At 50.9% G+C, this 27966-nt stretch overlaps 1 protein-coding gene across 5 annotated transcripts; it reads left to right on the top strand.

Moving 5' to 3' along the window:
• The first annotated feature begins 1491 nt into the window (after nucleotides 1-1491).
• On the top strand, nucleotides 1492-27009 carry FBXO41 (F-box protein 41). 5 transcript variants are annotated; one of them, XM_036224129.1, is made up of 15 exons: nucleotides 1492-1760; nucleotides 2517-5185; nucleotides 6559-13537; nucleotides 13683-14722; nucleotides 16216-16441; nucleotides 16917-16990; nucleotides 17250-17608; nucleotides 18421-18662; nucleotides 18890-19005; nucleotides 19132-19284; nucleotides 19465-19560; nucleotides 20865-20983; nucleotides 21159-21317; nucleotides 22668-22783; nucleotides 22904-27009. In XM_036224129.1, the coding sequence occupies exons 4-15, from the start codon at nucleotides 13821-13823 to the stop codon at nucleotides 22964-22966; spliced, it is 2625 nt and encodes an 874-aa protein (XP_036080022.1). In that variant the 5' UTR covers nucleotides 1492-1760; nucleotides 2517-5185; nucleotides 6559-13537; nucleotides 13683-13820; the 3' UTR covers nucleotides 22967-27009. The 5 variants fall into 5 exon arrangements, with proteins under 5 accessions (XP_036080022.1, XP_036080024.1, XP_036080023.1 ...); XM_036224131.1 differs by lacking the exon at nucleotides 2517-5185 and having other exon boundaries at nucleotides 13496-13537; XM_036224130.1 differs by lacking the exon at nucleotides 6559-13537 and having other exon boundaries at nucleotides 2517-2664.
• Nucleotides 27010-27966: the final 957 nt, after the last annotated feature.

Genomic DNA, 27966 nt, shown 5'->3' with positions numbered 1-27966 from the left:
ACAGCAAAGGGGTGGTAGGAAGGCACTGTATTTAAAAATAGATTTTGGAATTTGGTAACTTGAATTCTTCTTGAGTACATTTTTTGAGCTCTGAACTTTAGCTTTCCCATCTGTAAAGTGGGGATAATAATATTACCTACTTAAAAGGTTTATTAGGATGATTGAATTATACGTGTAAAATGATTGATATGATGCTTGGCACTTGGTTAATAGGAGCTGTTGTCATTTAGGTCTTAGGAGAAGTGATTTCTCATTTGTTCAACCTAAGAATTTCTGGAGGAGCAAAGAAATTCAGGAGGTAGGGGAAGGAGAGAATATGTGGGGGAGGGGAAAGTTTGACCAGACTGGCCACTGTTCAGTCTCACTCCTTATTAAATTTGCCTCTCTCCAAAAGCCACCTGACAAGTCTACAAATTATCCTTGCTGATACAAAGTACCCAATGCCTCTGCCTTAGCAGGAGCAGGGTGGGGGTCAAGGAAATTCCTCATCCACTTCGTTTACTGGACAATCCAGGGGCTATGCTGGATTTCTGCTCTGCTGTAGCTGGACTGCTGCTCGTGGCCTTGGTGTTCAGCTTGGGCCAAGCCAGTCTCTGTACCTTTGCCCATGCACTACCCCTAGCCTGAACTGCCATCTTTCCTCTTCCACATCCAAAGCCCAACTCAGCCCTGGGTTTGGTAGCCCCAAAACCCTGTCTGATTTCTTAGGCCCCACTCAGCCCTGTGCATTTCCTCCAAGCCTAGGAGAGCCAGATGGTTCCTGCTTCAACAACAGGATAGGCCTAAAGCCAAGGGCGAGACTTTCTCCTCTAACCAAGTTTGAGGTAAGATTGGGCCTTCTTCTCTAAGTGAGGAATAGGATCTGTGATGGGACATATGCTCCTAGATGGCATCCTCCAGGGCAAGACTGGGAGCCTGTTCTCAGCATTCCCTGTTCTCCTGGTTCCCTAGAGATGCCCAGAGGAAACTGACCCATGGAGTCTCCTCGGAAACCACGCATCTGACCTGAGGTCACCAAATACACAACCCAGGCGTGCAGCCCAGGAGGCTGCTTAGGAACGGTGGCGCATATACCAGGAGTAGTGCAGCATGCCTTCCCTCATCCGATGCCACAGAACCGCCCACCCTAGGATTTGCCCCGAGTGGGGAGACCCAAGTTAGAATGGTAGGGTTAGGGTGGAGAGGTTGGGATCAAAGGTGGGCAACAGAGGACACCGCTGGAGGTGCCGGGGCAGGAAGAGTGCACTGGAAGGTGCTAGGAGCTGGGAAGATAGGGACTCCGGAGAGAGTGGCCTGACTGGTCCCTGCATTCCCAGGGCGGTGCCATGGGCCCCTCCCCCATCAAAGCTACCTTCAGAGAAAAACGTGGGGTCCCGGCGCAGCCGCTCCTGGCTGCATCTGCCGCTCCCCAGCTTGCAGGAGAACCCGCCCCGGAGGAGGGGCCGGCTCCGCCCCACCTCCTCGCTGCCTCCCTCCCCCTTTCCTTCCCTTCCTCTGGCCGCGCGCCCCCTCCTCCCTCCTCCTCCATCCTTCCCCCACCCGGCTTGTGAGCCCCTCCCGCTGCGACTTGCTGGGAGGCTTGGCCACCCCCTCCCCGAGAGGGAGGCGGGGGCGCAAGCCGCGGCGGCCACCCGAGGCTGCGGAGGGGAACAAAATCCGAGGCCCCGGGGCGGCCCTGCATCTGGACCAGGCACGCGGGGGCTGCCTCTGCTCCCCAAGCCGAGGACCGCGGGGCCTGGCCTCGCCGCGGGGTGGAGGAGGTAAGGGCGAGTCGCGGGCACGCTGCGGGACCGCTCCTGGAGAGAGGAGGCAGGGAGGACCCCAGCCGTTGCCTCTTCCTCTCGCTTCTCCCCCACAGCCCTCTAGAGGCCCGGAGGCTGCCGGGCGGGGAGGGATTCTGGGCAGGCCAGGCCAGAGGCAAAGAAGGGGTTAATTTAAGGACTTAAAATCAGAACAATTTGAGACCAGGCTTCCCATCCCCCTCTAGCCATTCGCTCCCTGAGCCAGGTTGGGGGGGCGGGGCGGGCCCCAGACCTCTGGGACTCTGGACCTTGGAGAGATGGGGCCAGAAGGAGGGAGAAGGGGGAGCGCCCTCAAACCCCAGTCCTTCCCACCTCCTCCTGAAAGGTGGGGGAGGGGCTTGGTGTTGAGGCCTGGCTAGGCACCTGTGCTGGTGTCTGAAGGTGGGAGGGTTTGGGTGTCTGTGTGCGTGCCCGCGTGCACATGTGATGGTTTGGAGGTGTGCATGTGTGTGCCCGCATGTTTGTCTCCTCATCTCCCAGTGCTTCCACTGGTGACTGTGCCCACAGTGATCTGGATGTATGTTCCCCACTGCATTGCTTTGCATATGTGACAGGGTGCCTATGTGCATTTCCCACTGTCTGCTTCTGAGTAGGAGTGGGGCCTGCTCTCTCCTTACGTTGAGTCTGCAGCCAGGGGCCCAGGTGGTTTTCTGGGTGTGAGTCCAGGTGCTGGAGCCATGTGCATGTGACCTTGGGAGGTGTGTGTGTATGCAGGAGCTGGAGACTGAAGGGGAGCTTAGACAGAAACAGCAGTGTCAGGACTGCCAAGAAGCAAGAGGACTGGATGCATTGACTCCTGTGGGTCTTCACCAGGCTGGAGTGAGTATTCTGGGATGTACACATGCTGGGGCCACAGCTTCAGGTATAGAGAGCCAGAGCCCCTGCCTTCTTGGGGGATTCAGAAGAATTTAGAGAGTGGGGGGGCCTTCCTTTATTCCCCATCCACAGGGACACCTCCGTTTGTCTCCCCTTCCTTAGAATACCTCTCCCACCTGCTGCCAGATGTCTCCTGAAAGCACTGATCTTAGAGCTTCATTTGTTTTGGTCTATGAAGCCGTTTGTTAATATCCAAATCTTCATTCCTCATTTCTGTAATTTCTAGTTTCTCTGCTCCTTTCCTGGATGTGAATTTTATATGAAAAGAGGGAGAAAAAGCTGTTGGGGCCAGAATGCCAAATGAGAGGAAAAGGAGATGCCAGTGGTATGGTGGGGGGTTGGGGGTAGGGGGAATGACCATCAAAAATCAAGCTCTGCTAACGTCTCAATTTTGCGTGATCTTCATTTAACAGAGAGAGGGAGTTTGGTGATACCTACACACTTGTTTCTGGATTTGGGGAAGCCTAGCTTGTTTTTGGTTTTGGAATATTTGTAGTAGAAAGGGGGGGGGTCAGGATTGTTGAAAGGTTATTGTCATTCTACCTTTGTGTTCCCTGGACTTTCCTACCTCTTTGACGGCACACCACACCCTTTATTCATTCAACAAATATTCATTGAGTGCTACTATGGGCCAACTTGTGAATATTATGGTATTGGTGCAACATTCCATTGCCAATCAGAAGGAACATAGTGTTGGGACACAAGAGCATGGATTTCGAAATCAGTCAGGTAGTACTGAGTTCAAATCCTAGTTTGTCACTGTTTCAGTAATTCACTGGTATGAAACAAACCTCCCCCAGAATATAGGGGCTTAAAACAATAGTGATTTATTATTTTTCATGGTCTGTGGGTTGGCGGTGACTGTGGCTGTAGTCTTATTTGACACCTTTCAGCTGAGAGACTGGAAAGGAATATCAGGATGGCCTTTCATCATTTAAGATGTCTTTACACATGGTGTCTAATCATTCAGTCATATAGCCTAAGTTTTTTACATTGCACCTGGATCCCAAGAGAAAGCTAAGAGGATAAGCCCTAGGTACAACTGCTTATCAAAGTCTCTGCCTGCTTCAGTATTGCTAATGTCCTGTTGACCAAAGCAAGTCATGTGGTCAAGCTGAGTTAGTGTGGGAGGGGGCCACATAAAGGCAAGAAAACTGGGAGGCCTGACTTATTGGGGACCACCAAAGCAACAGTCTGTTATAGTCACTTACTGGCCACTCTGAGCCTCAATTTCCTCATCGTAAAGTGGAGATGATACCACATACTTGGCAGTACTGTTGTGAGGACTAAATGAGAAGTGGGATGTCTGACCAGAATAATTAGTAGGTAAATGTTCACTGTTTCGATTATTAGATTACAAGCATTATGAAGGTCTGACTGTCTTACTCACCTTTGTGTCCCCAGTGCCTGGCACAGACCTTGTCTTTAACATCTTTTTGTTGAGTGGTTAAAATAGAATGAAACAGACAAGTCTTCAGCATTGGAGCTCTGCTAGAACAACAGTGTCATGAAGACACAGCATGTGGGTCAGGAGCAGAACCAGAGAAGCACTTGATATTAGAGGCGATTCTTGGATTGATTTATTGGTAACCAAATTTGCCCAGTTCCATAACAATGAGTGGTGGAAATCACTTTGGTTACATAAATTGGTCAATTCATCCATTATTCAGTATGATTCCTCTTAAGAATACACTAATGTCTACTGTGTGTGAGGCAGGTATGAAGAAGTAGCACAGTCCCTGACCTCCAGTGTATGTGTAGGATGGGATCTGATGTGCAAACAGGTCCACGACCATCCAGCATGTGATTCTTGTTGCTACATGTGAAGAGTTATGATAAGGAGTGATTCATGCTGTGATGTGATTTGAGCTGGAGGAGGGGATCAAGGAAGGCTTCGTAGAAAGGGTAGCATTTGAGCTGGGCCTTCAGAATTCATCAGTTGGAAAAGGGAGTCCCAGGAAGAGGGACTAGCATGAGCCAAGACTTGAGGATGTGATAGCACATGGCACTTCTCGGTGAAGCTATACCCCATAGGGCATAAAGATACACGAGGGAAGCAGAGGCAAAAGCTAGGGCTGGCAAAGCTGAATGGTGGTCAGATTCCAGCCAGCCTTGAGGGCAGGCAGATCAGGGTGGGCTTTACCTCTTAGAAGATGGCCTGCCTTCAGAGATTTTTTTTTTTTTTTTTCAGAAGAGTGACATGACTGGATCTCTGTTTGTGGAAACCATGAGAATTCAAAGCGGGAAGAGTTAGAGACTCAGGTTAGAAACAGTATCAATGGTCCAGATAGAAGGTGATAATAGGTCGTGAGCAGTGGCTATAAGAAAAGCAAGACGCAGACATAGTCAAATATTTAGAAGATAGTATTGACAAAAATCAGCAATTGGTGAAATCTGAGGGGGATTTTGAGAGTAAAGAGATGCCTTGGGGGTTGCATCTAGGGTGCTGAGTAGTTAATGAAGATATTCGTCAAGGTGGAAAACATGAGCAAGAACCAGATTTGATGGTGAGTATTGTGGTACCGTGAGTTCATTATTAGCATATTACACTTTGAGCTGCCTACACTGAAATATCCTTTTTATCCTCTCTCTACTTACTGCTTCTAAGAAGCATTTCAAAAAAAAAAAAAAAAAAAAAAAAAAAAGAATTGCTATAAATTTCAAGTGTCTCTCATCTTAACTACTGCTCTGGATTCTCTCATGCTGCCCCCTCCCCTTTAGAGTTGAGTTTCTTGTGTCCATTCAGTGTCTCTGCTCACATCCTTACCTCACTCTCTCCACAACCCACATCAGCCAGGCTTGTCAAAGTGGCCCCTCTGAAAGTCACCAGTGGACCTTTTCCCCCTCTGCTCCTACTTGAGTTGTCAACTCTTGAGTAGTTGTTTACAATTTACACTGTTGCCTACTCCTTCCTTCCCTGACATCCTTCTTCCCTAAGATTTTCCCTCCAGAATTCCCATTTCTGCTGCTGGTTCTTAAGAACTTCTTGATTCTTCTCCTTCCTCTGCCTCTCTGAGGGTCTACTTCTCCCCCTTGCTCCCCCCTCTCTGCACCATTTCCCTGGTCCTGGTCATCCATTTCTCTTTTCATGCTCAGGTTGCCAAAACCGTATTTTTTTGGCTCCATATTGCAAACTATGTACTGAATATCTCCACTTCCAAGGCCCACTGGAACCTCAAAGTCATGGATCTACAACCAAACTAATTATCTCACCCCAAAACCTGCCATCTTTCATTTTCCCTCTTTACTGAACCATGTCCCCATCTACTTAGATGCTCAAAACCCAAACCAGAGCCTGATTCTTGACTTCCTTCTCATACCTTCCACCATTATTCTGTCACCAAGCCTTCTTGACTCTCCTTCCTTAATTGCTCCTATAGCCAGCCTTCTCCCCATTTGCATTCCTGCTACCTTGGCTAACAATTTCTACTTCCAATGCCCAACAGCTTTCTTTCTGACCTTGACCCTCTGTAGTGCATTCTCTAAACTGTACCTCTGATTAAGTCCTTGCCAGTCTGTCATTCCAGAAACACTTACTGAGTATCTTCTTATGCCAGGTACTGATGTAAGTGCTGGGGAAGTAGCAGTAGTTGAGACAAACAATGTTTTACGTTTCTGTTCCCTGAAGGAGGCATACTCTTTCTCACTTGCCCTTGTACATGCTGTTTCTACCACTCAGGATGCCTTTCTTCCCCTCCTCAACCTCATAATTGCCCTTCTTCACTTGACTACTTTACTCTTCAAGAGTCAGCCTAGATGCTACCACCTCTGGGAGTTCCCCAAACCTCCAATTCCTCAAGCTAAGTGTTAAATCCTGTGCCTTCCTCTGACATTACTTTTATCTCATGGCCATATCATCTAATATCTTAATCTGCCCCAGGAGATCACAAGTTGGTTGAAGGCAAGGAATGGATCTTGTTGTCCTGTGTGTCCTCAACATACCAAGCACAACACCTGGCATAGTTCGCGGCACAAAGCAGGTACTCAGAATATACGTTGAATGAATCTATGTTTGAATAGAGCTTAGGAGAGAATTCTAGGTTAGAAATACAGATCTGCAAGAGTATCAGGACTTTTGATTGCAAGTGACAGAAATCCAACCCAAACTACTTTAAGCAAAAAAATATATATATATGTACTGATTCATATAACTAGAAAGAAGTGGGGATGAGTGGGTTTTGTGCATAACTACCCAAGTTCTCAAAGTTAGAGTAAGGACTCTCCAGCTCTTGGCTCAGCCTCACTCTGAGTGTTGCCACATTTTTTCCCCACCATGCATGAATTTTCTCCATGGTGGGTAAAGATTGCACAAGGCCATAGACAGGTCATAGATCATCCCAGCATGTGATACCAGAGGGACAAGAGGACTGTTTAATCTTTCATATAAATTCCCAGCGAAAGACTCTGTTGGCACAGCCTGAGGAATGTGCCCATCTTTGGGTCAATCATTATGGCCAAGAAGATGGAAGACCATGATTGGCCAGGCCTGGGTCGTGTGTCCATCCTAATAGGACTGGCAGCCCAGTCAGAAACACTTGGAGTAGGGAGCAATAGCTTACCGAGGAAAGGACAAGATGTTGCTATTACTAGAAGGTGAAGATGACTTACTGAACAGATAAAAATAATAACATCCACTGCAGAGATTCTCAGTGACCATGTGGTAGTGGAAGTCAGGAAAATGCAAGATTATCTGTATTTCTGGCAGCCAACGTGTGAGAATGTGACAGTTAACAGGAACCAGAGAAGACACACACCTTGAGATGGCTGGTCTTGTTTGAAGAGATGAGGCTGAGACACTTGAAATCATTAAAAAAAAAAATGATAATGCTTCTGACTGGTTCTTCTACCCAAAGAAGACCTTGAACTGGACTTAAACAAAGTAGACTTGAGATAGGCATCTCAGATGGGGGAGGGAGCATAACAGGTCCTGAGGGTGCCAAGGATGCAGGGCTAGGCTGAAAAAGGAGGTAGATCTCAGGGCTGCAGAGGTTGCTGATTTGGGGAGACTAGTGTACAAAGGAAAATCGACTGTTATGTCATGGTGCTCATAATACAGAATTGTGATGGAATTTGAATAGATGACACTTCTGTTTTTCTTTTACTTCTTCTCCCTCCTCCCCCTGCCTCCATCCCTTTCACGTCTGCATTCAGGCAAAGCTTCATGCTCATGCCGAGGTGTGTATATGTAGGCAAAAATATTACTAAGAATCATTCATAGTCATTCCTCAGCTCCAGCTGATGGAGGGAAACTGGTTCTAGTTGGCCTCAGGTGAAGAGCCACCTGGACGCTAGAAGCCCCTTCTTTCCTCTACCTTGCACATTGACACACAGGCCTATACCCCCAAACTTTCCCCTTTCCCTATTCTAGTAGGGTGCTGTGCAGGCAAAGGGTACATGGGGTGGGGTAGGGGGGGGCCAAAAGATGCCTCCACAGGAGGGACCAGCACTTAGCTCAGATGCACAGGCATATACAGGTACCCTGACACCAGGCTGCCATGCATTACAGAATAACCCTGTTCATGAACAGTCGTGTGGATATGAACTGAATTCTATTTATAATATCCCTGGTCACTTTGCCAACTTCTTCAGTTTTATCTATAGTTATTAGTCTATTCAGGTTTTCTATTTCTTCTTGAATCAATTAAGGTAATTTATATTTTCCTAGAAAAGCATACAGTTCATCCAGATTTTCAAAAATTTGGGCCAAGAGTTGTACCTGGTAGCAATCAGTAGTTTGAAAAAACATCTGTCATTAATATCCCTTTTCTCATTATAGTGTTATGTATTTGTTTTCTGTCTTTCTTTTTTCTCTTTGAATTTACCAGAGGGCTATTTATTTTGTTTATCTTTTCAGAAAACCATCTTTTGAATTTAACTCTCAAGGCTACTTTTGGGGTTTTAATAAAGCTAGAGGAAGGTGAAATTAGAACAATTACTAAATATTAGTTTTTTAAAAAAGAATTTTAAGTCCCTGTCATATACAGACTGAGGTATTTTGGGGTGAAACAATATGATATCTAGGATTTGCTCAAAATTATCCAGTGGCAGATGGGGGAATTGTGAGGCAGGCGAGCAGTGTACAGGTAAAACAAAGTTGGCCATGAGCTGATAGTTGAAATTGGAAGATAGGTACATAGGAATTAATCATCATATTCTATTTTTGAATATACACATAAATGTCCATTTTAAAAAGTTGTTTTTTTTTAATCCTTGTCTCACCACACATACCAAAAATTTATAGATAGCTAAAACTCTAGTATATAAAAGGAAACCACACAACTGAGGTACTTGCATGCTACCAAGTCATTGGCAGCTTATGGCATTACGATTCATTATGATTATTTGTTTAAAGCCCTTAATTAAAAAAAAAAATTTCTGGACTTTTACAAAAAGGAATCATAAAGTACTAATAGAAAACATATATAAATTTTAGGAAGGATGGACTTCCTAAGCATTAAGACAAAATCAAAAAGCAAAAAAAATTTACTGAAGCAAACTTTAAACTTTAATATATCAGTGAAGACCATAAATAAAAGTAAAAGCCAGTCAACACCTTTGAAAAAAATATTGGTAGCATATAAATGGCAAAGGATCAATACTATAAAAAGCCTTTCCAAATCAGTAAGAAAATATGAATGTTCAATATAAAAATGAACAAAGTGTGATATAGGCAAGTCACTAGTGATAGACAACTGATAAATGTGTGAAAAAAAGGTCCAGCCATAGTAATCAAAGAAATGCAAGTGAAACAGCCAGGCCATTTTTCATGTTCAAATTGGCAAGAGTACACAGTGAGGCCAAAGCGTGAAGCTGAGGAGTTTGGCTGCAGTTGACAGATGATGAGGAGCCACTGAAGGAGCATGAACAGGAGTCATCTGCAGACAGAGATGAATATGGTGCCTGCTATAGGATGGAACAGGGCTATGAGACTGAAGGCTGGGCCAGCAGTCCAGTTGTAAGGAGGCAGTGGCCTAGAGGGGCACGAAGCATAAAAAGAATTGGGTTGAAAAATCAGCAGCTCTTGATGGTTAGCAGAGAGCAAAAGCACAATGGCCAGTGGGTATGATATGACTGGGAGGACAGTGGTGCTGCTGGAAGGAAACAAGGATGCTGGGGAGCGGGCGGGAGGAAGTCCCGTGGGTTACTGCGTTAGTCTAGGGTCTCATTACTAGTGGCTGGCAGCCAACTCAAATAATTTAAGCTACAAAAAGGATTTGTTGCCTCTCACAATTGACAATTCCTGGGTTAAAATTTCAGGCACGCCTAGATCTGGATGCTCAAGGGAGGTCATCGGGAGTCTTTTTCTTCTTGCCCAAAGAGAGGACATAAACTCTCAGAAGCAGATCTAGGTTCACATTCTACCAGCTGAGCACAGGCCCATTACTGAATGATCACTGTGACAATGTACAGGCTGAGGTCCTGTGTGTGCCCCTGGAGCTAGGAGGTGGGGTCAGCTCTATCCAAACAATGATTCAAAGTGGGGGAATGGTTCTCTAAGCGAATATTTGGGGATCTATCCATGAAGGGGGATTGGAGCTGAGCAGCTAAAACAATACACATCCACTACATTCCACCTGATGGCTGCCTACGGTCTACACAGATCTTCTCATGTAATTTTTAAAAAATTTCTGTTTATCATAATGCAGCTATCCCCTCACAAAACTTAAAACATACCGTCCCTTCTCCAGAAGGAGACATTCCAAGTTCTCACTCAGTTACCACATCCAGCCACAATTCAAGATCTTGTTGTTGGGCTATTTGGCAGAGTACTGAGCTAGCCTCTCATGGTCTTTCACTCTATGGTCAGACTACGATGATGGAGAAAAAATAAGATAGCTGACAAATGAAAGAACATCCTTCCAGTTGAAGAGGGGAGATAAGGAAAAACTCGGGTCATAGGTCCATAGCATGGACCATATGCTTGGCCAGTTGGCTACAATGAGGTTCTCTGGTCCCCTATTGGCTGCTCTTGTTCTGCTGTCTCAGAGAGCTGCCATTATCTTTTGTGCCCTGCGGCCACTGAGGAGCTCCCTCCCATTGGTGCAGATTTGGTGGGTGGGGAACTTTAGAGTCTAAGTGTTCCCTGGCCTTTGTTTTCTAGCTTTGCAGGTTCTTATTTTTTCTGGCAATACAATTCTCTTAATCATTAGGAAGCTTTCAGTCAGCTTGCATTCAGTCATCCCCAGAGCTATTAACCAAACTAGAGACCTCACTGGAAGTTACAATTCTTGAATGGAGTCCCTGGTGATGGTGTTGGGGAGGGAGGAGGGGTTGTCTCTTAGCAACAGGCTTTGGTGCTCTACACACCCCTGGAGCCCAAGCTTTTGTGGCCTCTACTTGGGCCTCTGCCACAGGGTAATTCAAACCCCTACTCTAGGGTGGGAGGGAGAGTTCATTTGCTTCTCCTGCCCAGTGGGAGGCTGCTTATAATGGAAGCATTGGTTGCCTCTGTGAGCTGGGGTGGGGGCACAGCAGAAGGGTCTCAGGGGTTGAAGAGTCAAGAGCCTCTCAGGCCCCAGGTTTGTCTCACTCTGTGTTTCCAGCCTTCCTGTCTTTGCTTGAGCTGACTTTAGCTGGAAGCAGAGAACTGGCTCTTAATTATCTGACTCTCAGCCACATTGGATTACTAGCCTCAGGCACAAAGTGCTTCTCTGAGCAAAGCAGTTTTCTTCCTTTCTGCTTTTAGATGGGTCCCTTTCAGCCAAAGTGTATCTGTTTCTTCTTGGACCTTACTGAGGCCTTGGGAAAAGCCACACCCTGATATCATGACATTTTTCTACAGTCTCCAAAGTTTCAGCCTTGGTAGGAACATCATCTGCATTCCATAGGCAGAGAGAGAGAGTTTAATCAGCTGCTTCGTTGCTGTGTAGCAGGGTTCACCAACTCTTGAGTGAGAGAATCAGTACTCTCTTACTCCTCCCACCCTCAGTTCAACTAATTCCTTCTTAGGGTCTATTACTTTTAAAAAATTCCTTTTCTGATTTTAATTTCAGGGTTAGGACTTTTTCCTGGTGCCAGTAACACAGAACCAATTCCATCTGGCTTAAGCAAAGAAGGGAGTTGACTTGCTTATAGAACTGAACAGACCAGGATCTCAAACAGTGTCTGTGAGGATTCTCTTTCTCCATCCCAGTTCTGCTTCTTTGTTTTGGCCTTTCCCAGGTGGTTCCTCCCAAAGGTGGCCCTCACAGCTTTGACCCTCCCCATCAGCTTAGAAACTTGACCCGAAGAGAATGCTTTCCTTCATTAGTTCCAGAGAAGTCTTGGAGAAATGACTCATTGACTCAATGAGAAAAGACTCATTAACTCAACTTGGGTGATCTGTGCCCATCCCTGGACTCTGACTGGCCAGGCCTATGTCATTCTTACCCCTGGAGCCAGGGGTGGACCATCAACCCCCACCTAGAGCATGGACTGGAAGTGGGGAAGGAAGAATGGTTCCCCAAGGTGTAAGCAGGGTGCTATTCTCAGGAGGAGGACTGGGTTCTGGGCTGGCAAAGGAAACCTACATCCACCCACATATCCATGTGAAAATGCCAGAGCAAACAGAACTCAAGAGCAGGTGGGGATGGGGAGGCAGAAATGAGACTCAATGGCTTAGAGGTCTGAGTTAATCTATGGGAGTGAATGAGACTGCCTGGGAGGAGAATAGAGGCAAAGAGGGTGTGAAGGCCAACCTCCTATCAGAGATACGGGAAGATTAGCAAGAAGAGGGGCAGCCTATGAAGATAGAGGGATCAGGAGTATCATCAGCCAAAGGACCAAGTGGGTAAAGACTCTTGGCATCAGCTGAATTGTTTGACTACCACACAGTGGTCTGTGACCCGGTGGAGCACAGACAGCAGAGGGTGGTTGAAACTCGATTGTGGGCAGTTAGGAAGTAGATGGCAGTGAGGAATGGAGTCTAGACCCCATGAGGCAGGGGAGGGGTGGCCAGAAGCCAGAGATAGGAAGGGATGAGTAGCAGGAGTTCAGGGTGACCAGGGGTGGGATTCCACGAAGTGTGGTTGGTGACTTGTGCCAGAAGGGGCCTGGGGAAGACAAATATCGTGGCCCTTGCAAAAAGGGCCTGGGGGAGGACAAGGGCACTTAATGGAGACCAATCTAGCAAAGAAATCTAAGAAAAAAGACCTAGGTGCCTGGAGTGGCAGGGATGGGAGGATGTGGTACAGAAGCAGGGAGAAGAACAAACAGTGACACATACATACAGAGGTTATTTATTATCAGGTGAAGTAACATCCTGGTCACTGCAACATGGTGCCAATAGTCCAGGCTGTCTTATGGGTGTGGTTTGCATGGCATGGAAATAAGTATCTTCTTTTAAGGATATTTTCTTTTGAGATATAACATACATATAGTGCGCTCATCTTAAGTGCACAGCTTGTTTACATATTTATACACCTGTATAACCACCACTCAGATCAAAGTATAGAATGTGACAGAAGGTTCAGCATCACATAAGGTTCTCTCCTACCCCTTCTCAGTCTATAGCTCCCCCAGGGGTAACCTCTGTCTGACTTTATCATCTTCAATTTAATCTGTTCTTGAATCCACGTATATGGAATCCTACAGTATGCAGTCTGGTCTGGCTTCTTTCGTGTAACATACATTGAATGGATTCATCCATGTTGTTGCATGTACCAGTGGTTCCTTTTCTTACTGCTGGGTAATATTTTATTATGAATATACCACAGTTTATTCATTCTGCTGGTGATGGGGACTTGGGTTATGTCCACGTTGGAACTATTAAAAATAAAACTAATGCCTTTATTTTTTCTTAAATAATTCTTATTCTTTCTCACTCTCTACATGTAAAGGCCCTCACACAGGTACCAGAGCAGGCCAGCCCCCTCTGGAAGGTTAGGCCATGGGTCTCCCCTCGCCCCTCTCTTCTGGGCATGTGTTTTCTGGAAGTCAGTTTCCTCACGGGTGGGAGATATGGGGTGGGGAGGAGGAGGTGCGGGGCTACCCCCTCCTAAGACTTACTCCCTCCCTCTCTTCTAGTCTCCTTGCCCCTGGCTACGGGTGCCCTGAGGCTTGCTGATCCCGCAGGGGAGCTCGCCCACGGCCCCCCATGAGTGCGCCCGGCTGACCGGCGGGGCGGCCGCGGTGGAGCCCGGGCGCCTCGCGGGCGGCGGGGCCATGGCCTCGCTGGACCTGCCCTACCGCTGCCCCCGCTGCGGGGAGCACAAGCGCTTCCGGAGCCTGTCGTCACTGCGCGCGCACCTGGAGTACAGCCACACCTACGAGACGCTCTACATCCTCTCCAAGACCAACAGCATCTGCGATGGCGCCGCCGCTGCGGCTGCAGCCGCCGCTGCCTCAGGCTTCCCGCTGGCGCCGGAGCCTGCCGCCCTGCTGGCCGTGCCCGGAGCCCGGCGCGAGGTCTTCGAGAGCACGTCCTTCCAGGGCAAGGAGCAGGCCGCCGCGCCGTCGCCGGCCGCGCCCCACCTGCTACACCACCACCACCACCATGCACCTCTCGCCCACTTTCCCGGCGACCTGGTGCCTGCCAGCCTGCCCTGCGAGGAGCTGGCAGAGCCGGGCCTCGTGCCCACCGCCGCCGCGCGCTACGCGCTGCGTGAGATTGAGATCCCACTGGGGGAGCTGTTCGCCCGCAAGTCTGTGACCTCCTCCGCGTGCTCGACGCCACCTCCCGGCTCTGGCCCCGGCTCTTGTCCCGGGCCCGCATCCGCTTCTCCCGCATCCCCCTCACCCGCGGATGTGGCTTACGAGGAAGGCCTGGCGCGCCTCAAGATCCGCGCGCTGGAAAAGCTGGAGGTGGATAGGCGGCTGGAGCGGCTAAGCGAGGAGGTGGAGCAAAAGATCGCAGGCCAGGTGGGCCGGCTGCAGGCCGAGCTGGAGCGCAAGGCCGCGGAGCTGGAGACTGCGCGACAGGAAAGCGCGCGACTGGGGCGTGAGAAGGAGGAGCTGGAGGAGCGTGCGTCTGAGCTCTCGCGCCAGGTGGACGTGAGTGTGGAGCTGCTGGCCTCGCTCAAGCAGGACCTGGTGCACAAGGAGCAGGAGCTGAGCCGCAAGCAGCAGTGAGTGGCCCGCAGGGCCTTATGGTAGACGTGCCCACGAATGTTCCTGAGTGGGTGACTGTGTGTCACTGCCACCACTGTGAGTGTGGCTCTGAGTGTGTCCGTGTATGTGGCCATGGCTTATGGGATCTGTGGCCATGAGCATGTAATGATGGTGCATGTGAGGCCAAGTTGGTGTCATAAGTATGTGTTTAGGACTGCCAGACCATGGCAGTATGGCCATATGCCTGCCTCTGAAGACGGTTTCTCATCCTTCTCTATTCTAACCAAGGCCAGCTCTTGCATTACGGCACCGGATCCTCTTCCATTTTGCACCTCTCCTTTTCCCCTCATCGGATTTTCTCTATCTATTGTCATTTCTAAAAGCATACAAACAAGCTCATTTCTCTCATGGGCCATACATAACCCTACGTCCCCCTTGAGCTGACCCTTTTCTCTCCTCCTTACAGAGGACAATTGGTGAAAGTGTTGTGTTCTTTGTCTCCAATTCCTTTCCTCACATTCTCTCTTGAATCCACTCTTGATCAAGTACCCACCTCCACCACTGTCCTCCATGTCACCACCAACCTTCAAGTTGCCAAAGCCAAGCCATCATCTTACTTGGCCCGTCAGCAGCGTTTAACACAGCTAATCCTTGAAACACTTTCTTCACTTGGCTTCCAGGACAGTCTTCTTGGCTCTCCTTCTGTCTTTTGTGTGCTTCCTCTCGGTCTTCTTTGCTGGTGTCTCCTTATTGCTCTGGCCTTTAAATGTAGAATTATGAAATATGTAGGTATTATTAATCTGTCCTCATAGTGATATAAGCTCCATGGGGACAGGAATTTTTCTCTGCTTTGTTCGCTGCCCAGTCCTCAATACCTAGGACAGTGCCTGGCACCAAGGAGGTCCTCAGTCAAGGTTGTGTGGATGCATGAACAACTGAATGCATTCCGGAGTAAATACTCTTGTGACTCTTAAGTGTGCTGCGTGTATGTGCAACTCCTGGAGGTTGGTATAACTGGAAGTATGCTTCTGCATCTGAGAACATTTCTGAAAGTGTGTGTGTGTGTGTGTGCTCGCGTGTTTGTGTGTTGTTGGTACTGTGCCTGTCTCTGACTGTGTGCCTGTGAATGAACATGATGTGTGTACAGGTATAGGAGTGCGTGGGGCTGTGTACTGGGCTACGTGATTGTGTACACCCGTGAGTGTGTCTGGAGGGAGGAGGTGACTGTTATGCCTAAGGATTTCTGTGGGGAGCAGAGGTGTCTAATTTTGTGTTTGGGGCTGGCTGGATGGAGTGTGTGCCATTATGTGAGGAAGGGTGCCTGGGCATTTCTGTGTGTGCCATTATGTGAGGAAGGGTGCCTGGGCCTGTTCTGCATGTACCCACGTGACCATGAGCAGACCCAGTGGGCAGCTGTACCCATGTTGCTCCCCTCTGGCCAGGGCCTCCTCTAGAGGGTGGCTGGGCAGCTAGGCTAAGGAAGTGGGGTAAGAGATTGCTCTGTGCCCAGGGAGGTGGTGCAGATCGACCAGTTCCTGAAGGAGACAGCGGCACGGGAGGCCAGCGCCAAGCTGCGGCTGCAGCAGTTCATTGAGGAGCTCCTTGAGCGGGCTGACCGCGCTGAACGGCAGCTGCAGGTCATCAGCAGCAGCTGTGGCAGCACACCAAGTACCAGCCTGGGCCGTGGAGCTGGGGGAAGTGGTGCTGGGCCCGGGACCCGAGTCCCAGGCAGATTGGTGAGTTCCCACCTGTCTTACCTCCTCCATACACACCTGGCCCCCATACACTCCTCTCACATGTGGCCTGACATCCCCCCCTGTAATGCTCCATGCTTCCCTTTTTTGGCTCTTCCCTGTGAGCACACTGCAGGCCTGAAGTAAGGGTCTAGGTGTAAAGGGCAGACCCTCTGACTGGGCAGAAGTGCAGGCCCCTGAGACTATAGTGAGGTGTGAATCAGGAGTCTGTCTCTGTCCATCTCTGTAAATGAGAGCCCAGGAGCCACGAGCCGGGCCTGGGGTGCTGGGTGGCTGCAGGGAGGGGGCTGGTGAGCCTGCCTCTTTGGGCTGTCTGTCTGTCTATTTGTCCATCTTTCCCAACTTTTTTCCTTCTCTCTTCTCTTCTCTCCATCTTGTGCCCTGTTTCTCCGCTTCTTCTCATCCTCTTGCCTCCTCTGCTTCCCTTCCTTTCCCTCCCGCTCTGGGGGGCCCACAGCGAGAACACCACGCAGGCTCGGCCATGCCTAGCACATACGCAGTGTCACGGCATGGTTCCTCTCCCAGCACAGGGTAAGCCTTGGGCGTAGCCCACCCCACTAAGCCCACCCTCACCCTGGAAAATTCCATTGGCCCACTGGATGGCTGACCCGTCTGGAGGCTTGGCACCTCCCACCCCCATCCTCCCTGGATCACCTCTGTCTGCCTTTCCATATTCAGAGGGGGTTCTTGGAAAGTAGGGTGGGTGGGTCTCCCTTGGCTGGTGGTAGGGGTAGTTTGGGCAGACCTGGTGCCCTCCCTTCTCCTTACTCTTTGGTCCACCCCATCCCAGGGCCTCCAGCCGAGTCCCAGCTGCATCTCAGAGCTCAGGCTGCTATGATAGTGACAGTCTGGAGTTACCCCGACCAGAAGAGGGGGCCCCAGAGGACAATGGCCCTGGGGGCTTGGGCACACGGGCCCAGGCTGCCAATGGTGGCTCAGAGCGGGCCCCACCTACTCGAAGCTCAGGCCTGCGGCGCCAGGCCATCCAGAACTGGCAGCGAAGACCCCGCCGACACAGCACAGAAGGGGAAGAGGGTGACGTCTCAGATGTGGGCTCCCGAACCACTGAGTCAGAGGCTGAGGGCCCCTCAGATGCCCCCCGCCCTGGGCCTGCTATGGCTGGGCCATTGAGCAGCTGCCGACTCTCAGGTGAGTCCTGGGTGGGTGGGTAAAGATACCAGGTACTTGGTACTGGCCTTCTGAGGGAACACAGGGCTGAGGCAGTATGTCTCCTGGGCTCCTGCACCTCCTTTCCCCTTGCCTCAGACTTCCCACAGTGAGAATGATGCACTTCCACATAGCACCCTGCAAGCCTGGGGCAGGAACTTATGTGACATTACAACATGCTCAGGATGGACTTTGCACAAGGATGCCATATCTTAGGGGGTCGGTCCATTTATGTGTGGGCTCCTTGACACTTATGGGAGAGTAGCTGAGTGTTGACTTCAGATACTGAGGCCCCTGGAGCAGTTGGAGAGCATGCCTTCCCATACGCATACAAGGTCATCCACATATATGGGTGAGTCAGGGGAGAAGGTGAGAGGATTCGGGTCAGGGTGTATGGCTATGCCTCTGTGACTGCCCTGGGGAGCTTTCCACCTGCCTTCTGTTCACAGAGGCCTGGTTTCTATCCATCCATATCATAACCCTCTAGACCCTTTCCTTCTCCAAACTTGACTCAGCTGCCTCATCTAGGCGGTGAGTTGGACTATGTGGTGATATATGATCTTAAAAAGAGTTTACTTGAGGAAAGGCCTAATTTGAAAAATTAGTTACGGGGGTAATGCAGAGAAAGGGGAAGCAGAGGCCCCTTGTCCTTCTTTCCAAGGTGCTGGTTCCCCAGCATGAGTGTCTCATGCCCTTTCCTCCTATAGCTCCCACCTTATCCCAGTTCCCCACCCACATCCCCATGCTGTCCTTTGATGCTTGACACTCACCTTTGACCTTCTGGTATTGTGCAGCCCGCCCTGAGGGAGGCAGTGGGCGGGGTCGGCGAGCAGAGAGGGGCAGCCCCTCCCGCTCCAACGAGGTCATCAGCCCTGAGATCCTCAAGATGCGAGCTGCCCTGTTCTGCATTTTCACCTACCTGGACACACGTACACTGCTGCATGCCGCCGAGGTCTGTCGGGACTGGCGCTTCGTGGCCCGCCACCCCGCCGTCTGGACACGGGTGCTGCTCGAGAATGCCCGAGTCTGTTCCAAGGTGCCTGTCCCTGCCCGTTGCCCCTGCCCCCCCACTCACCCCTGCTCTGAAAGATCTTCCCATTCTGAATCTAGCCCCTCCAGGTCTGGCCTTGCAATGCTTATAATACCCTAGCTCCTGTCTGGCTCCCTGAAATGCTCTCATGAGGCCTCCTATCCTGGAGCTGGTCCCTCTCCAACCATCCAAGCTCAGCACCCCATGCCTAGGTAACCCCTCTCTCTCTATAGTTCCTGTCAATGCTGGCTCAGTGGTGCACCCAGGCCCATTCACTGACACTGCAGAACCTGAAGCCCCGGCAGCGGGGCAAAAAGGAGAGCAAGGAGGAGTATGCCCGGAGCACCCGGTGAGGCCGTGGTGGGTGGGTGGGTGGATGGGTGGATGCTCCTGGGCCAAAGACCCAGAATTATGTGGGGTGCTTCCCAGAGGAGGAGGTAGCCACAAGCAGCTTCCTGATCCTGACCATCTCCAGGGGCTGCCTGGAAGCAGGGCTGGAGTCTCTGCTGAAGGCGGCGGGGGGCAACCTGCTGATCCTGCGCATCTCCCACTGTCCTAACATCCTCACCGACCGTTCACTCTGGTTGGCCAGCTGCTACTGCCGTGCCCTGCAGGCTGTCACCTACAGGTGGGTCTACCCCACCAGATGGAAGGCCCATACCCTCTTGGCCTCTGGCCCAAGGGATCCCTGGACCCTGCATGTTCTTCCCCAATGGCTCTCAGGCAAAGGGACCCAAGGGCTTTGTGGTCCCAGAAAAGGGAGCGGAGGCCACCAGGGTAGGTGGCCCTAGCTTTGTCTTTTCAACAGGAGCTCCACAGACCCTGTAGGCCATGAGGTCATTTGGGCCCTTGGTGCAGGTTGCAGAGAGATTGTCTCCCTCCAGGTGGCGCCACTTCACCCCTGGTGAGCCCTGGCAGGGGTGGGGAAGGGACAGAGTTGGACGTGGTCTGGGGCTGAGAATTGAGCTTATCTGGGCCCACTCTACCAGCTGGCTGGGGAAATAGGTTCACATTCATCAATCCGTGTATTTAGGCGTTAGAAGCAGGGCTTTAAATCAGACCTGGGGTCACGTCCTCACTTACTAACAGTGTGACTTTTGGTGCCTCAGTTGTGCCTCACTTTTTCAATCTGTATATTGAAGGTGATATTAGGGATCTGTTGACCTTATTAGGACTGTTGCTGGCTCAAATGAGATGCGCTCACCAAGACTGCAGTGAATATTGGGTAAACACTACCTAGAAGTAGACGGATTGGTTTGGCATATGAAAGGCCATTCAGGGCAGTCAATGTATAATGTATTAAAGAGTTGGTTGTTGGAGATTCCAGGGTGTGAGATCACTCATGGCTCTCCTTGGAGTTCCTCCAACATATCAGGCTTTTCTGCCCCCCGTGTCTTGCTCTCCAGGCCCTCACTCTGTGTCCCTTCATTAAATACACCCTGGTAGAATTTGTCACTACTCCCTTGCCTCCACTCTTACGGTACTTGTCCCAACCGCTGTGGCAGAGGCTGTGAATGTCTGTTTCCACATCCCTAATACCAAGCCAGAGTGATGTCTGTGGCCTGGGCGAGTGTTGAGGGATGACGTTTTCAGGAAAACAGCAAGTTTGGTGTGAGTGGTGGGCATAACCAAGTTGTGCGTGTGGAGAGGCAGGTTGAGGCAAGGTCAGGAAGGCCTTGCCTGAGGGGATTGGATTTTTTTCATTTCATCTCGAAAGCAGTTGGGGTATTTTAGATCTTAAAAAACAGGATTACGTCAGTTGGGTAACATTCTTTATCCCCCCTTCACCTTCCTATTTACTCTTTGAGGGCAGGGACCCTGTCTGAATCATCACCACTATGTTTCCAGGGTCTAGCTCAGTTGTTCTTGGCTGTAGTAGACACTTAGAAACATTTGTTTAATGACTGAGTGAGAGAATGTAGGAATGACTGGCTCACTGTCAAGAGCTTGGAAGATAAATTAGGGAGATGATCCAGGTGAATATTGACAGTGGTCTGAGCTGTGAGTTAAAGACTTATTTAGGAATTAGAATTCATAGATCTTAGCAGGAGGTGAGAGAGGAGTCAGGGGTGATCCCAGGTGTCTGACTTGAGCAGCTGAGTGGTTGGTGGGGCCCTTGACCCGAGTGTGGTCCAAAGGAGGAGCAGGCTTGGGGAGTCATGCAACTAGTGGCTTCCCTGACAGCCCTTCCTGCCCCCTATTCTCCAGCCAGCAGCCCACACGCTTCAGTAACCGCTGCCTGCAGATGATCGGTCGCTGTTGGCCTCACCTCCGGGCCCTGGGGGTTGGGGGTGCCGGCTGTGGGGTGCAGGGCCTGGCATCGCTCGGTGAGTCTTTCCTTGGGATTGGGGTAGGGGGTAATGGCAAGCAGTCATGGGTGCAACACTGAAATTTCAGAGGGGTTTGGGGCTGCAGCCTTGGTGGTGGCGGGAGCATCAGGGCACTAGGCAGGAGGCGACCTGGGGAGTTTGCAGCAGGACCTCCCCTCTTCCCTCTTCCTAGCGAGAAACTGCATGCGGCTGCAGGTCCTAGAGCTGGACCATGTGTCAGAGATCACTCAGGAGGTGGCAACTGAGGTCTGTCGGGAAGGCCTGAAGGGACTGGAAATGCTGGTGCTCACGGCCACCCCTGTCACCCCGAAGGCCCTGCTACATTTCAACAGTAAGTGATGGGGAATGTAGGGTGGGGTACAAGTGTCACCTCTTACCATGCGTTATCAGCATGTAGCATACCCAGCTTCCTGTCACTCCTAGAGAGCAAGTTCCAGTGCTAAGGTTAGACTGACCAGGGTTCTAGTCCTGGCTTTGCCACCAGTGCCTTCTGAGGGCAGTGCAGCATTCAAGGCCTGCCAGCATCTGGTCCAAATAGTTCAGTTCAACAGATATCTATTGGTCTGTGCTCCACCCACGTTGGAGACAGAAGCTGTGCAGCACCATCTGACCCCTTGTGTGCCTCCAGCCAAGGGCAGAGGCAAGAGAACAGATGAGTTAAGGGCACCAGGTTCTGGAGCTTGACCGACCTGGGTCTCCATTCTGATTCTACTGCTTATTAGCTGTGTGACTTTGGGCAAGTTACTATACTTCTCTGGGTTCTGTCTCCATCTTCTAAGCTGACTTTCTAGAATGAGAGGATTAAATGAGATAATCAGTCCCTGAAGACAGTCCTCAGGGGAAAGATTCCCCTACCCCTGGTGTAGACGCCAAGTCATACATCCTCTAGCCCTACCTCGCTCCAGCTACCTAGTCCGCTCCTGGTCATTCTTCTACCTTCATTGAGGACATAAGTGCCCAACTCAGGCTGCTCACAGCCATCAGGCGAGACAATCATCTAGGACCATTTGGCCCCTGGCAGGATTCCATGTCCCAAATACTGAAGTTTCCTTGACCTTACGATCTCCAGGACCATCAGGCAAGACAATCATCTAGGACCATTTGGCCCCTGGCAGGATTCCATGTCCCAAATACTGAAGTTTCCTTGACCTTACGATCTCCAGGACCCTCTTCTTCCCTCCCCTTTAGCCTCATGGCCTTGCCCTGAACTGACCACTGGAACTGCTCAGTCTCCAAAACCATGACCTCTGGGACCCTCTCAGCCTCCTGACCTTCTTACTCCTCCTCCCCTGACTCATGGCAGCACACAGTCCTTTAAGTACTCTGCTACCAGCCAAGACCCATCATCCTCACCGTGCTTGTAATTCATTTCCAAATGCCCAGGCCATAGCACAACTGTCCCCTCTGCCAGGGAAGTTCCCAGAGCGCCTGCACACTTGGCTGCTGCCCACTCACCATCCCAGAGTCCACTGCAGCCTTTGCTCTTGGACCTCACCCTCCACCTTCTTCCGTTGTCCAGTGGAGCCCCTGAACAGCATGGGTCTGCTCTTCTCTTTATGTTCTCAGCCTCTGGCATTTGACTACTTTCTTAGTAGGGCTCTGCTTTCATTAGTAAGAGGAGAGGAGGCAGCCCCACTGCTCAGGCCAAACATGGGTCCCTCCCTTACCCACCTTTTCCCAGGCATTTGCCGGAACCTCAAGTCCATTGTGGTCCAGATTGGGATTGCCGATTATTTCAAAGAGCCCAACAGTCCTGAGGCCCAGAAGCTGTTTGAGGACATGGTGACAAAACTCCAGGTGAGGAATTGGCTCAGAGGACAACCAAGATCCCAAGTGGCATCCTTAGGTTGGGGCTGGTGATGGGAAGTCCCCACCTGTCTGACCCTGAGGGGAACTAACCCAGGGTTCGGTCTGCAGGCCCTGCGACGGAGGCCAGGCTTCTCTAAGATCCTGCACATCAAGGTGGAAGGCGGCTGCTAACCCGGGTGGGGGGCGGCAGGGCCCCTGCCAGCCCCACACCAGGGCACTCTCTTTGGACCTCCAGAGGGACCCTGATTTGTACTTGACCTAGCCTAGTGTTATTCCTGGCTTCCAAGGAGGGGTTGACAGTTTCCTGTCTTCTTCCTGGGACAGTGGAGCCACAGGCTTGACCCTAGACATGCCTCTCCAGGGCAGGGGATTGGACAGAAGCTACCCACTGGTCCCTACCCCACCCCCAGTTGGAACGGCCATCTGGGCACAGCCAGAGAGGAGCTGTCACCACTAGCACCTGGTGTCATTACCCCAAGGATTTGCAATAACCACCCAGTGGCTCCTTGGCTGCTTGGGCAGGCCTCCCCTTCCCGAGGCCCAGTCTCCCAGTCCGGGACCTCTGCTAGACCCCAGGCCAGAGGGAGCTCTGCAAAGCAGCTCAGACTTGGTAAGGAAGGCTCTTCTCCTCGCCTTTCCCTGTCCCAGCTTTCTGTGGGGGCACCCTCTTCATACAGCCCACCTGGTCTTTGGGTCCACATTCTCCAGGGATAACAAATAGGCCCAAGGGTCTGGGCATGTGGTCAGCCAAAGGTGGGGGGCAGGGGTACAGTGAGATAGTGGGAGTGGGCTTGGAAGGGCAAAGCCTTGACCTCCACGGAACATTGAGACCACCCTCCCTAAAGGGGAAAATTGCCAGGAAGAGAAGAAAAGTTTTTATTGCTGTAGAAAAGACAAGACCCCACCCCCTAGCCACCACATACCCCATGACATACCAGAGCTAAATTCCAAGCTAAAAGGTGCATGTTTCCATACCTATCAGTAATCCTGAGCCTCTAGAGGGGCAAGGCTCCCCACCCTGGGAAACTCTGTCACATGTGAGAAGGAACGTACTAATCCAGGTGCTTGGGCAGGACTCCGATGGCCTTTGAGTCCCCAAGGCTAGGTGGGAGGGAGTCACTGTGCCACCCCCTGTGCTGGGGCCTGGGAGAGGCCAGGAGGAGGGTGATTTGGCTTCTTCCTTGTTTGGTTAGCTTGCTTAAAGATGTGACCCTGGTAGGGAGCTAGGTTGGAGAGAAAGAACCCCCTCACTGGACTTGTCCCCTTCCTCGGTCTCCATCGACCCCATCAGCTGAGAGCTCTGCTGGGAGCCTTCTGCCTGAGGCAGTTATGGGGCCTAAGCCACAGCTGCTTGGCTGAGAAGACACAGAATGCAAGTGGGGGGTTTTACTGGCATTTGCATGCAAGACCAGGTCCCAGCACTAAGGCTCAAAAGACTCAGGCCTTCCCAGTTCCTCTGCAGAACTGCAGTGGCTCAGAGGTTGTGGGTACTGCTACCCACATTTGGAAAGTTCTTTCAAACATTCACTAGATCCAGCTTAGGGTTTTCTTCTCTCCTGCACAGGACTGAATCTCAGCCCTAACTATTAGGTGCTGGTCCTGGCTAGGGCTGGGCTCCTCTAGTTTCGTAGTCCTTTCCAGGGGCCCAACTTGTTGCCACAACCTGGCTTGGACCTCAGGACCCAGCCCTTGGTTGCCCTGTGACGAGTCCTCCAGAGGTAGGCCCCACAGATACCACAGCGCACCCAGCTTCCCTGTCTCCATACCCAGCTGGCCTGGCTCTTTTCATTGTTGACGACTTCTTCCCATGGCTTGTTCTGTCCCTGCCTTTTGAAGACCCAGATACCAAGGGTCTCATGTTGGCAACTTCCTTTAGGTCTTGCACAAAGCCTTGGCTGTGTGGTAAACCCACCCCAGAGCAGCTGGCTCCACCGACTCCCACATCCCCAGCCCTGGCCCAAGGAGTCACAGGAAGAAGCACAACTTTTCTGGCCTGGAGGTGGAGGTCCACTCAGGGCCTGGATGCCCTGGGTACATCAGGCCAGCCTTCCAACTGCACCCTCTGTAGCCCATTCCCCACGACCCCATGACCAGAGGTGCTGCCCTCCCTGTCTCTTGGACAAAGCACAAAGAGATGCCCTGCATGGCCAGCCAGAGCCTGCCCTACTGAGGGACTATTTCTTCCCCAGAAAGTCTTTATCCCTGAATACAAGGCTTTGGGCATTTTCTCCCTGGGTGGGTACCCACTGGAATGCCCAGCATCAGCCCTGGGAAAGGAAGTCAGGGTGCATGGGTAGTGAGCTAGAGTGGGAGAAAGGTGGTGCTGAAAGGGCTGATGCCAGTAGTAGGTTCATTCATTTGTGCAGACACCCTGAGCAGCACCAGCACTGCGGGCAGCAGAGTGAACAGGACTCCCTCTCTGGCAGGTGGGAAGTTCGCTTCTCATGGGTTTAGATGTTTCCAGGAAACCCACCAAGTGTCCCAACCTGTGTTTTCCAGCTGATTATGTGAAGGATGTGTGAGAGTGCACATGACACAGGTCTCAAGCCCCCCCCCCCCCAACTCAATGCTATTTTTTGCATCTCATGGGAACCAGGGGGAGCTTTTGTTGACTGGGACGTGCCACTTGTCAACGTCAGCTAGGGCTGAGGATGGGGATTAGGGATGGAAGGCCCCTGGCATCCCTGGTAGCACCTCATCCTTCACTCACCCAAAGGAGAGCCCTCCATATTTCTCACACCTAATGATGCAAAGAGGAATATCAGAGCAAAGCAAGGCAGGCTTTACTCCAGGGACCCAGCCATCTGTAGAGGTTCCATGGATGGTGTCCCTACCACCTCTCCCTGCCACACAGCCCAGCCCCACCGAGCTCCAGGAAGGTTCTCGGCACACTTGGCTTGATGACTTTGTCATGCTTTCTTCGGGCTGTGAACAGAGGAGATGCTGTGTATGTCTGGATCCCTGAGGGAGAGGGAGTGGGCTGCTCAGAACATGGCTTTTCACCAGCCAGGAGAAACCGCCTAAAGACCAAAGCAGCTTGTTTATCTAGTCCCATGAGAGTGGTGTTTGAGCCAGCCCCGCAGGAGATGCTTTAAGAGAAAAAAGAAAAAAAAAGCCACCTCCTTCCCCAAGGCCTGCTCCTCAAAGGTTTGGCTCTATCCTTTGCCTTTGGGTCCCAACTGTGCCCCTGGTCCTGGTCTCTAGTCCTTTGGGCCACAGTGGGGAGCTGCCCAGGCCCCAATCCCTCTAAGGCGCTAAGTTGAAGACCTTTCCAGAGTGACTATTGGTGCCAAAGACCTAGTTCCTGGAGGACTTGGGGTGATCACAGGAGAGATGGTGAGTGGGTACAGGGCCCAAGTGCCCAGAGGACTAAACTCAGACTGATGGGATCTGTCCCAGCCTGTCAGTCCCTGATGAGTGTAACTTCCCTTCCCCAGGAGCCTGGCATGTCTTTGGCCCTGGTGGCCATGCTTTCTCACCCAGCCTTGTCCCCGGCCTGCATTTCTGTATATATTGCTGTGTATCATGTGTATTTATTTATTCCTGGATAAGTGTGTTCATCTACAGCCCTTGCCTGAGGATAAGGTATAGGACTGGGTGAAGATCAGAATACCAGGGCCGACTAAGGCAACCAGCTCCTATTCCCTCCCCAACTCCTTGGGACCTGGGCCAGTCCCAACTGCCCCGACAATCAGGCAGCCTTCCTCATCACGAGTCCACTACTGGCGAGCCCAGGGAGGCTTGGCCTTGGGCTTCCCAGCCTCAGCTCTGCCCTGGCAGGGGTCTTGCATTCAGGTGCAGAGGTCTGACGTGACCTAGGTTTGCCTTGTGGCTGGTGCCGGTAGGCTTGGCTCTGGTGGGAACCACTGGTGGGGACCTCCACAAGTGACCCCCAGGCTCTGCCTCCCTGCACAGCCAGGCTGCAATGGGCCTGAGCTGTGAGAGGGAAGCTACCCCACCCCAAGCAAATCAGGCAGAGGGGTGGAGAGCAACTTTTGATTTTGTTTCTGAAGTGGTGCCTGTACCTCCAGCCCCCAGGGGGCCCTTCCCTGGCCCCACTTATCTGCCCTACCCAGGCATCACCATCCCAGCACTTTGTTCCACATCGCCCCTAGATGCCCTTTGCAGAATGTACCTGAGTATGTATTTAAAGACTCACATGGGCATCAGAGAATTTATGGCTTTGTATCCAATAAAAGATGGTGAAACTGGAATAGTAAATGGTAGGTGGCATATCTGTCCGTCTGTCACCAAGCCTTTCTGCAGCTAAAGTGCACTGAGGGCAGGAAGGAGGTGGATAACCTGAATGACATCAACAGGGTGAATGAAGCATTAGACCTGTCCCTGGACTTAGACATTGCTGGGGGAGGCCATGCAAGTTGCTGCCCCTACCACAGCTTGCTTTGTGTCTGCATGCAGACAACAAGCCTTGGGGTGCCATTTTTTGTCAGTCAGGAGAGGCCATCCCTAAGGGCAACCCAAGCACAAACACAACAGGAACAGCAGGCACTGCGCAGTCCCAGACTGGCTTGGCTACCTCAGGTAGGTCGAGCCAGCCAATCAAGGCTTCAGCCGAGGAGAGACCAAGCTCCCATCATGGTCTGGCCTTGACGTCCCCATTTTACAAAAGGGAGTTGCCCCACTGATTTAATGATTTGTCTTAAAAATATATAAAATCAGAACAAACAGGTGTTTAGGCTTAAACAGTGAGTGGCTCTAGCATCAAACAAGTAGATGAGCATTTACCCTGATTTTTGAGCCAGAAGTTCATATCTTCATACAGGTTTAACAGCTGAGGCTCAGAACAGTTAGTTTACCCAAAAACCATCAAATTAGGATTCCAAAGTCTGGACCTGCCCACTACCCTATTCTGCTTTTGAATCTACCAACCCGGGATGGTTGGACTCAGAGATTTTTCTTTAAAAAAAAAAAAAAAACAACTCAGTTTTAGGCAGCAGAAGCTTCAGTGGCTTAAAGTGACTTATTTACCAATAATTACTAATTACAGCTAGCTATATATAGGCTAGCTCTCAGGATTAGTACAAACTAGGAGGTAGTTAGAAGTTAGACCCTGCTGATTTCCAGCTGATCTGTGCTGATCAATCCAAACTTGGCACTGGTCAAGGAGAGAAAGGGACCTTCATGACCACCGTGGTTGAACTGAGAACAGG

The sequence above is a fragment of the Rousettus aegyptiacus genome, unplaced genomic scaffold, assembly GCF_014176215.1.
Source record: "Rousettus aegyptiacus isolate mRouAeg1 unplaced genomic scaffold, mRouAeg1.p scaffold_m13_p_7, whole genome shotgun sequence".
Lineage (NCBI taxonomy): Eukaryota > Metazoa > Chordata > Mammalia > Chiroptera > Pteropodidae > Rousettus > Rousettus aegyptiacus.
Note: the sequence above shows the minus strand (reverse complement) of the source record. Positions and strands in the feature narration are given on the sequence as shown.